The sequence below is a fragment of the Bactrocera tryoni genome, chromosome 5 (genome assembly GCF_016617805.1).
Source record: "Bactrocera tryoni isolate S06 chromosome 5, CSIRO_BtryS06_freeze2, whole genome shotgun sequence".
Taxonomy (NCBI): domain Eukaryota; kingdom Metazoa; phylum Arthropoda; class Insecta; order Diptera; family Tephritidae; genus Bactrocera; species Bactrocera tryoni.
The window spans coordinates 61398219-61409819 of NC_052503.1; the positions used below are offsets into that span (position 1 = coordinate 61398219).

General features: G+C 36.3%; 2 protein-coding genes across 3 annotated transcripts in view; both read left to right on the forward strand.

Moving 5' to 3' along the window:
• LOC120777065 (insulin-like growth factor-binding protein complex acid labile subunit) overlaps positions 1–4002 on the forward strand; it is a 128743-nt gene extending 124741 nt beyond the window's left edge. For both annotated transcript variants that reach the window (XM_040108190.1, XM_040108191.1), the window contains one exon: positions 2159–4002. In XM_040108190.1, coding sequence (XP_039964124.1) covers positions 2259–3986 — 1728 coding nt within the window. In that variant the 5' untranslated portion in view covers positions 2159–2258 and the 3' untranslated portion in view covers positions 3987–4002. The remainder of the gene's footprint in view (positions 1–2158) is intronic.
• Positions 4003–4156: 154 nt separating this feature from the next.
• LOC120777066 (AP-1 complex subunit gamma-like) lies at positions 4157–7102 on the forward strand. The gene has a single exon (XM_040108192.1). It carries the CDS (start codon positions 4182–4184, stop codon positions 4809–4811), a length of 630 nt encoding a protein of 209 aa, XP_039964126.1. The 5' UTR covers positions 4157–4181; the 3' UTR covers positions 4812–7102.
• Positions 7103–11601: the final 4499 nt, after the last annotated feature.

The following is an 11601-nucleotide window of genomic DNA, read 5'->3' on the forward strand; positions in this document are numbered from 1 at the left end:
ATGCATGTTTCTGCTTTTAACACACCCTTTGATATGCTTCACAAAATGCCGCAGTAAAAAGCCACACATCATTCGGCTTGTTGGTTATGGAGTGCCATAAAAACTGTTTGCTGCTATCACGGCAATTGGCTCGGCAGAGGAGAAATAGGGAAAGAGAGCATAAACAATGGAATTGAACGCATGAACGAATGCACGAAGGCGGCGAACTGACATGAAGAAGTAGTAAGTAAGCGCTGAGAAGATAGGCAGTTGACTGACTGCTTGGCAACCTAAAGGAAAACCAGCAGAAAGAGAGTGAATTGGGTAGCTGAAAGAAAGGAGGAAAGGTTGTCGTCATTTTAAAATGTAAACTGATATGAGGAAAATTTCTTCCTTCCGGTAAACGGTCCCATAAATTTACTCGATAGGCGTATGTGCGTGCGTGTAAATATATTTGTGTTAGTGTGTGTTCGTATCCTTTATACCACTCTTTATGCGGCGAAATTTTAACCTACAAATGGCTGCCAAATGCTCGAAGCATGCACGTCCAACAAGTTGGTTATGGCAAAAGTATGATAATGACGGTTTTATTTTTTGTGGTCAGACCGCAGAGACTGATCGCATACACCTACAAACATATAAGCAGAAAAGTGAATATGCCTTTTCTTTTGTTAAGAAAACTCTCTCTCAGACTCTTTTTGTGCATATCTCTCCATTATGCAGGCGAACAACGCTCCTGGGTGTTTCTCCCGCATTTACATAATAAAAAGAAAAGTTAAAAGATATTCGCATAAATGCATGCAAAAATGATTGAGCTGGGACAGCATAGCATCTACATACACCGACGTATATCTACATATATAGAAACGCCTTAAGGCGGGGCGTACGTTGCCACACAAGCCACCTACGCGACGGCAGGCATTCAATGCGGAAGGATGCCATCAGTTTAAAACATCCATTTACGCACATGTTTACGCATAAAAGATTAATATTTGCTCAAGGCTTAAGGGTCGTGTGTATGGTAGCCACTAAAGGCGTTTTGTAAAATTTTATTATGACCTTTGACCTTTTTCTGAATTTCTTTACATTCTTCTTTAAGAAACTGTTTGACATAAGGTACGCTTTTAACGTGGAAAGCGTGTAGGCACCGAATGGAAGCAAAACAAAAGAAACTGCCAGAAACTTCAATTACTTAACCGACATGGTTGTTTCAATTAGTGCAAATTAGTTATAATCAGAAGTGGGGTTGCCATACTTATTCCAATTTTAAGTTTTTACAACTTTAAAAATACACTATCGATACAAAGTCAATTAATCAAACTAAATTCATCAGATATTTTTATGGAGTTGCCACTAAACTTAGAAAACAAATGTGTAGACCAATGATTAATAATCTAGAAAAAAACTTCATACAACATTTCAATTGAAAAAGAAGGTTAACGCAGTTTTTAAGTCACACGTCACAAAACAATTAATCAAAATATGTAACATACTTCTATGGACTTGCACTAAACTTTGATAATGTTTACAAAACGAAAAAATTATTTAGAAAAAAAAGAAAGGAGAAAAAAAAAGAGAGGAAAAAGGTTTCCTCTCTTAATAATTTTTTGTAATTTAAAAACTATGTCATAAGTTATACATATACGGAGATATCATATAAAGTTGCCACTTCATTTTAATAACAAAAAAGTAAGAAAGGGCTAAGTTCGGGTGTAACTGAACGTTTTATGCTCTTGCAACTTGCAAGAATCAAAGCTATGAAAATGCTTTAAGGTGTAAAACCAATCATATAGAGTAAAGTCAGTCGGACGTTCGAAAATCCTTATATTAGTTACATAGGGGACTTAGTTAATTTTAGACTAGTTTTCGCCCAAATTTATCTAGTTTAGGCTGAAAGCTACACTGTTATGAGTAAAACACGCTCTCTTATTTACATTGAGATAACTCACATATTGGCTGATATATGCGGTACAACGTCACCCGGAAGTTCGAAAATTTGTATGTAATATTAAGTAGATATATGGGGGCTAAAAGAAGTATTGGTCCGATTATATAAAACTTTATATATAAACTATTTCTAAAAGTAAGATCTTATACACGTTAGAAAATAAAAATATATATATGAAACATGACAAAAAAAGTATTCCACTAACCACTGCTATTCTTCTTCTCATTGTAGTTGTAAACCGGGCCAACTCTTCGAATGAAGTTTCGTAATAAACGAAATACGAGTCGAAGCGCTTGACGTAAGCCAACAATAACGCACAACAATAGAACGTATGTTAGCTAATAACCGATACAAACTAAATAAATCTCAAAGAACGAACTCGAAAATGTCGATGAGGAAATCACAAAACCGGTTTAGTGCTGCAACAGCTCCTTACCAACAGCGAGTGCATATGTACACACTCCTGAGTTGCCTGTGCGCACTCTCGATATTAGTGCCGCCCACAAATGCGTTGGCGAATTGTCCCAGCAGCTGTCAGTGTGACGATGACACTTTGGTGGTGAAGTGCGGTGAAGGCGCACTCGATGTGCTGCCAATAACACTGAACCCCTTCATACAACGCTTGGTGATACAAAGCAATAAAATCAAAACCATAGACTCATCGCTGCAATTCTATGCGGAGCTTTTGTTCCTGGACCTCTCCTACAATGACTTGGTCACACTGCCCATGCGCACATTCCAATTTCAACGCAAGCTGCAAGAGCTGCATTTGAATCACAATAAAATCGGTCAGATCAGCAATATGACATTTGTGGGCTTGGCCGCATTAACGGTGCTGAATTTGCGTGGTAATCTCCTGGCCGAGCTCGAACAGGGAACCTTTGCGAAAATGTCCAAACTGGCGGAATTAAATTTGGGACAAAATCGTATTAATCGTATCGATCCGCACGCATTTGATGGTTTGGTGAATCTACGTACACTCTATCTCGATGATAATACATTGACAACAGTACCGGCGCCTAGCATATTCCAAGCAATGCCCAATTTAGCTGAGCTCTATTTGGGTACCAACTCATTTACGTCTATACAAGCGAAAGCTTTTATAGATCTCAAGGGGTTAACACGCTTGGACTTACGGGGTGCTGGTCTGCATAACATCTCCGCCGAGGCATTGAAAGGTTTGGAGGGCTTGCGGTACTTAGATCTGGCTGACAATCGCCTACACGTTGTACCGACAAATGCGCTGAGCCACTTGGAGAGACTAGAGGAACTTTTGTTGGGACAGAATGATTTTGAGGTGATTGGCAGCGGCGCTTTCGGTGGACTGACACAGTTACGTAAACTGGAAATTACAGGCGCCCAGCGGTTGCGTAGCGTGCAAAATGGCGCTTTTAGCGCCAACACCAATCTGGAACATTTGAATCTATCATCCAACAAGATGTTGCAGGAAGTGCAAGAGAACGCTTTGGGAGGACTGCCACACCTGCGTCACGTCATACTCAAAGAAAATGACTTGCACACGATTGCCGAGGGACTCGTACCATGGACCGATCTACAAACACTCGATCTCTCCGACAATCCGATCGTCTGCGATTGTCAAGTATTGTGGCTGCGTAATTTGCTCGTATCGAAGAACTCTACCACCGACAGGCTCATCGACGTGATGTGCGTTTACCCGGAACCCATGCGTAAAGAGCCACTAGTGCAACTATCGCCGGCCATGCTAGGCTGCTTACATAGTGACACAAAGCAACAGGCCATGATCATAGTGGTGGTTGTTGTTACAACAGCCATCATAACCGGTTTGTCGTTGCTGATTTATGGCTGTCGGCGACGCATACGTGAAACACTGAAAGGCGGTTGGGGCAACTCGGCATTGGGACGCAAGGAGCGCGAATACCAGAAGACTTGCTCAGATGAAGAGTACATGACGCGGCAGCAACACCCTTGCAGCCTCAGCATACAACCAACAATGCAGTTCACCAACAGCGTCGGCTATAATATGCAACAGACGCAGCCGTATATGGGCTCCCGGCCAATACCAGTTACCGAACTATAGCTAGAAGCACCACCCCCACCTCCACATCGAGGTTGGGGTACCTCGACAGCGACGGTGAATACAAATAATGCAACAACAACAACAGCGACTGCCACAAATACCCTACAACAATTGCAAGTACCGAATGGTGTGCATGCTAACGGCACACTGCCCGCCGAACTGCAGTCGCCCTTTGTACAACTCAGTCAGATACACATGATGACAAACAACAACACTACCAGCAATAGCAATACCTTTAATAAAATGCCTAACGGTAAGCCGCCGCCACCACCACCACACGCACATACTCTGTCTTCGTTACCACGCTACGGCAGCGCACGTCGTGAGCCGAAAATTAACGAACGCGCTGAAAGTTCGCTCTCACACGAGCCACCCTACAGCCAGCATCTTGCCAATCAGAATGGACAACGCACAACCACAGCCGATCGTTATTTACGCCTCACGCAGGACCATTTCAATCACAATCACGGTCCCTACGGCAGTATTGGTAGCAACAAACATCCTAATACGCTGAGTGGCGAGCGTTCACCGCGTGAGAGCGAGTGTAATTACATACACAATAACTCTCATTACTCGCTGCCCTTGGATCATGCATTGAATGCCGTTACGCCAACTCCGACGCCTCCAGCGTTGCCATTACGCAACGGACAGCTGATGCCACTTAACAGCAATAATACGGGCATGCAGCGTATCCCAGCTTACAATAACAACAATTGTAGTAATGGTTATGCTACGATAAGCGGCGGAGGCAATCATTTTAGTGGTGGCGTTGCCATTGGCGTCGGTGGCAACAACAATAATGGTAGTTTAAGACGTTATCACTGATATACGCTTAAGGGCGGTTGGTGCGGCACAAGCCGCAGCGCCTACTATGAGAAATACGAATGCGCCTATGAACATCCAACAACGGCAAATCGAAATAGCTTCGAGATGTGTACATTTGTGAGGCCGTAAGATGATTAAATAGAACCTGCTTAGGGCTAAGAACAAGAAGGGAAAGTAATAGAAAATGTAAGGGACATAATAGAGCAAAGATCTACAAGAAATAGAACATAGTTTGAAAAGACCTGGAGTTGCAAAAAAAATAGTCACTATAAGGATCAATCATATATTTTTAACATAACTTTCGCGAAGTTGACAGAAATATGCTGCGGAAAACAGTTCTGAAGAAACAAACACTGCCGTAGAACAAATAAATTCCAAAGTCCACAAAATTTTATATTGAAGCTACGCAAATTACTATATTTTATACATTACTTTATAGATGCCATAAATCAATAGTATTGTAGTAGAAGAAGCGTTACAAAAAGAAAAACCTAGAAACCAAATAAAGTTCGAGAGGAGTTCTAAAAAAATATGACTTAATGATTATGCCAATATGAGGACCTAACTCATCGAAAGTCTCTCGAGAGCTCAAAAAAATATCCCAAGTATCTTTCGGCTGATCGCAATTTTAGTGCAACTGGTTCAAATCAGGACTGTGTGAAAAATTGATCTTAACAATGTTCTAGGAGAAGGTATTGCTGAAAGATCCAATATTCAGTTACCTTAAAGCGTATTTTTTTTAAAGGAAGGCCGCCTGGAAATCTGTACGAAATCAGGCACATATTGATCCGTACTAAAAATTTTTGAATTTGGGTTTCCCATTTAGTCCAGTTTATGTACGTTTCTTATAAGAGCAGAATCCAAAATTACATATTTATTATGGTGCTAAATCTAGATAAGTACTTACATACTTTTTGATCAGTTGCCAATTAGTTATACTTTCGTTTCGTCTTTCTCTCTTTAAGGTTATACAATCTTTTAAAATCTTGACGATAAAAGGGGAGCCTTTCACAATTTTCAAGTCCTTTTCCATACAACATCTGGGATTTCTGAATAACTTTAGTTTAGCTACTAAAGCCAGAGATAAAAAATCAATATAAAGTGGTACGCACATATGTACATACGAATATAATATTCCAGTAAAACTCGGTCAAGTGCTGCATATGGTATAATAGACCCAGTTTAATATCAACGAGCATAACCTTTTAGCACTTTAACGCCTCTGTAAACTAATTCTAAGGGTAGGGCAGATAAATATATCGACAAAAATGGTTCTAAAGGTTGCTTATTTCTTACAATTAAGCGTTTTTTTGCCAGGCAGGTCTTTCCACTAGTTCTTTTCTGTTCTCTGAGCGTAATATGTATTTCTTCTCGATTTCATATTTTATAAGAACTATTGAGCGCTCTAATTCTTCTTATTACTTTTGCCGTTCTCACGAGTCAAATAATCATTTATGCAGGAATATTTTGATTGGTACATCTTATAACCGTATGCTAGATACACTATTTAAGGATCTATTAGTCAGTGTTGGCATAATAATAACTTTTATAATAACATTTCCATGAGTTCCCATATGTATTTACAAATCCACACTGTACACAAAAGACTAAAGCCATTGTTCATAGCGCGTTATTGATCGTTGCCATCATCGATATCGCATTATTGTATTCACTAGTGATTTCTTCAATCATACAAAGTAGGCAGCAATTTTCGTGATTTGGTTTTCGTATTAAAAACCGTTAACTTGTAGGTTTTCCACAAGCAGCTTTAGTTTATTAGCTATTTCCTTTTTGATTGTAAATTTATCGGATATTTTTATGTATATGTAAATTAGCTTTAAAGCACAATTAAATCGACTTGTCAACATAATTAGTTAACGCAATGATTGGCAAGGCAATGCGTCTCCAATAGAGACTGGTTAGCATATTTATGCATACATACTATAAAATAATGTATATACATATGTATATGTATGTGCAGTTATGTATGATAACGCTGTAAATTTACTTGCAAACTCGGAAAAATACGTGTATTCAGGCAAAAGCATTTTTTTGTAATTTAACGACTAGCATACATAAATTGTAAACTTTTTTCTTGCAACATGTATTAAATAATTATAATTTAATTGGGTTTTATTTGTAAATAAATATAATTATGATTTTAGTCAAAGCGGTTAATTGAAAAGCACAAACACCAAAATATGCATACAAGTATGGTAGTGTGTGTATATACTAAAAAAATGTTGATGAATCCGAAAAAAAATAGAAAACGGTAAAAAATTAAAAAAAAATAAATCAAATTAATTGCCATAAGAAAATAATTATCGCATAATATGCTACTAAGCTACGGTAGGAGACGATAAAGTAATTAAAAAAATAAAAAATGTTAAATAAATAAAATATTTCTCATTTATAGCGCGCAACTGTGGCGTAAATTATATAATTCGTGCATAAACGCATGCACACACACTTGCGTATATTTATTGGCGCGTGAAAAAGACAGAAAAATGTATGAATTGCGACAATTGATTTTCAGTGATCTAAATATTAAGTTTAAAATTAATTATTTGTAAATATTAAAAAATAAATTTTACATATGATTATTGATAATTATATATACATCTATATGTACAGATAAGTTAAAAACTATATAAAAAATCAAATTATATTGAGAATACTATAAAACATAAATGCAAGCAATCATATAAAAATAATTATTTAAAAAAACACAGATAAAAATATATATATATAAAATATTAATTCAATGAAAAAAAAAATTATGCAGCTAGCAAAGATATTGAACACATATATTTGTAAATATTCAAAAACAAGCAATAATTCTACGAAATATTACACAAATCAAACTAGAGTATGAGAAAAAAATTAAAGTAAAAAAAAAACTTTATATTTGTAATTAATTGCGAAACTTAATAAGCAAATATATAATTGTATTATATTGTACACTTCTTAATAATATTGTCTTACATAAAAAAAATGAAACGACTCAAAACTATTACGAATTAAATTATTATTGGCAACAACTTATGTGTTAGTCACTACAGTCAGCAATAAAAATCTGCAAACACAAAACCATCTATTGAAATAAAAATTTTATTTATTTTTAGTTTAGTATTCTACTTAATCCTAATTATGATTTGCCCCAATTGATGATATGCTGTATGTATTTATTACAACTTTTACTCTGAAATAAAACACACAAACACGTATACTTATTACAAGAACCAATATAATTTTTGGTAGTTATTATATTTTTCGATTGATTTTGATTTGCGTTTACAGAATGGTAAGTTGAGTTAATTAATGGAAAAAGTGCTTTCTAATAGGTTAACATTTTTTGTTTTGCATTTTGCACTTATAGAGGACATAACCTCAACACTAGAAAAGAACACACGCAATTAATATGAACTTTTTATATTCTTGCAACCAGTTGCTACAGAGTATTATGGTTTTGTTCACCTAACGGTTGTGCGTATCAACTAAAACTAATCGAGATAGATATAGGGTTATGTATATAATAGGTTGTCAAGTCTTGCGGTATTTTCGCTGGTTGGCCCTGAAAGCGCGTAGTTCTAGTTTTATTCGTCGCATCGGAGCATGCTATACCTTTTTGGAAAGCTCATTTCACGCGCTAACACGTGTTTGATTGATTGATTTTTATAGCGTCGCAAACATGGAGCAAAATAAAGAGAAAATACGGCATATTTACAGTACTACTACGATAAAGGCAAAAATGCATCTCAAGCCGCCAATAAAATTTGTGCAGTTTATGGACCCGATACAGTTTTCATTTTCACCGCACAACGATGGTTTCAACGTTTTCCTTCTGGTGTAGAGGTGGTCGAAAATGCGCCACGCACCGGAAGGCCTGTCGTCGCAAAATTGCGATAAAATCGCTGAATAGGTCGAAAGAGACTGGCATAGTAGCAGCCGTAGCATCGGTCAAGAGCTGGGCATGAGCCATCAAAAATTCATTTCAATTTCAATAAAAAAAAATCAATAAAAATACCGCAAGACTTGTTTGACAACCCATTATAAATGATCAGGATGACGAGAAAAGTTGAAATCCGGTTGACTGCCTGCCTGTCTGTCCGTCCGTCCTTCCGTGCAAGCTGTAACTTAAGTAAAATTTTAGATATCTCGATGACACTTGGTACGTGGTTGCCTTAGTACAAAAAAAGTTCGTAGATGGGCTTTTTAAAAAAGTGGGCGTGGCCGCGCCCTCTAACAAGTTTAGTGTACATGTCTCTTAAACGACTAGAATTACAATAAGCAAATTTGGTGAGTACACATTTTATAAGAACTTCTACCGACATTGTGAAAATGGATGAAATCGTAGGATGAGATCGCATATAATAATAATATAATAATTATGTCTATATCTAACTAATCACTTCATTGGTTCAGTTTCCAGTACACAATTCAAGAAGCAATTAATAAAACAGGATAAAACTTTGCACAAATAATTTCTTTAATATGTGTCACCTTATGACCAAAAATTGTTTAAATCCAAAAAAAACTGCTCAAGCCCCTAGGCAATGAATGTGTGGACTAAATGCTTATAGTTGACTTTTGATCGAAAATGTCGGCCAATGTGTGATATAGATAGCAAAAATTAGTGGATAATCCTTCTTTTATGATAGTATGTTTGTATGTCAAAAATGTGTTGAATCGGACCAATGCTTCCCGTAACTCCCATATACTTTATATAAAAATTTTCGAACTTCGGCGTGACTTTGTACCAAAATGTGAGTTATCCCAATGAAAATAAGAGAGCGTATTTTATTCATAACAGTTTACCTTTGTGCCTAAAATATATTAATTTGTTTGAAAGCTTTGCCTAGTCCCTATATAACTAATATCAGTATTTTAGAACAACCGGCTGACTATACTCTATATGATTGGTTTTACACCTTAAAGTATTTTCGTAGCTTTGATTCTTGCAAGTTGCAAGAGTATAAAATGCTCGGTTGCACCCGAACTTAGCCCTTCCTTATTTGTTCTAAAATGCATTCCATTTTGCACCCATCTCATTTATTGTGAACGTAACCTCAAAACTAGTGAAAAGACGTGACAACCTTTATATATGTGCCCCATTTTCAATCATTTCGAAAATTCCGTTCAAACCTTAGGTATTCTATTTTAAACATAACCTCCATTTATGTGACTATAATTTCAACAACGATAAAAGTAAAGAAAAAGTATAACCCAACAGAAATATACAAGATACTTGCTCATTTTTGTATATGGTAAACATATGTACATACATATATGCGTGAACCTTTTTAACAAGAATAACTACAAAACTTAATTTTCGCAGATTTGTATAATGTTCATTGTAGTTCATTTACATATCAACGTTGCATTTATTTTAAGTCAATTATGGCGATTCAGTAATTAAACGCTGATAGACCCGCTTTATCCCATAATCAGAGCCGCCCTCCCTTATTGGAATATTTCTAATACTTTAATTCCCCCTTACTGCGTCAATGATTTTGAAGAATAACTCAAAAACAAATGCGACGGAAATAGTCTAGAAATCAAACTTCTTGGCTAGATTTACCTCTAGGCTCTGTGACATCCAGCCCTGTGACGAGCAAGATGGCTAAAAATTTTTGATCTTTGCTAAAGCACTAAGCAAACGTTTTCCATTTCAAAGAGAAACAGGTAAAGTCAAAAATCTTCTGCAAAGAGATGCAAACTTTTAGAAAAAATCTGCTGCGTTTTCGGTCCTTGATGGCATTCAATAAAGTGTATGGAGTAGGACAGGTTTCATGATTTGCAGCGTAAACGTGTCTGAGGTGAATAGCTTCATTGGAAACTGGTTAAAAGATCGCGTTTATACTTGGCATATTAATTAAGGACAGTCCTACCAACTTAGCAAAATACATTTTTTTGAATGGTCATTTACCCGGGGAATTTAATTACAATTTTCTGGTGCTTTTCTGTCACAATGTACATAAACGGAATGATTTAAAAAGAATGATTAAAAAGCGGTTTGGAAGCTATGTATATTAAGCCATTAAGGGGGACGTGTACGAATACTTTTTTTTAATTTTCCAAGATTCTCGTCACTTCTGCGATGACCTGTACCAAGTTTAACATTTTAGTATGGAACTTAGTTACGGCACTTTATAGATTTTAGCTTTATGGAAATTTGAGGGCTTAACAACGGTCCGATTATGTACCAATTTAACGAAAGAACACGTGTATAAAGTTTGACGACGTTGTCTCCATTTTTGCTAAATTAACAGCTTGTACAGACAAACTAATGGACGAACAGAAATACGAAACGGATTTCAAGTCCTCCCATTACATTGAAAGTATTTGTATTTAACCTTTTATCTATTTATACTAGTTTTAAATGACAAAAAAAACACTAAATGAACAAAACTATTATACACTGTTGCAGTATTTGGAGAGAATGTAAAGATCAAATCAACCTTAGATGGATGCGAAATATAGTAGTAATCGCTGAAGCTATATTGAGTGCATTTGCTTAATTGCTCGCAATAGTGATCGAGTTCGGAGTTGATATTCGAGTAGAATCTGACATCACCGCCTTCAAGGCAAGAAATATTTACAAAAATTAAAATTCTTAGTGAAATTTGTTGGTAAAAAAAATATTCACTATAATTTGTCTAAAATGTTACATCAAATAATGTAAAGAACGAGAATGGTGAAATCACAATGGTTGAAATAGAAATTATTTCAAATTTTTCCATCAGCTTCCACGAATCTTTTGATGCGGACTTGAAGTGTTATTACATTT

What these genes read in the sequence shown, in the direction of transcription:
- LOC120777066 (XM_040108192.1), top strand. Translation starts at nt 4,182, where the DNA reads ATGATGACAAACAACAACACTACCAGCAATAGCAATACCTTTAATAAA.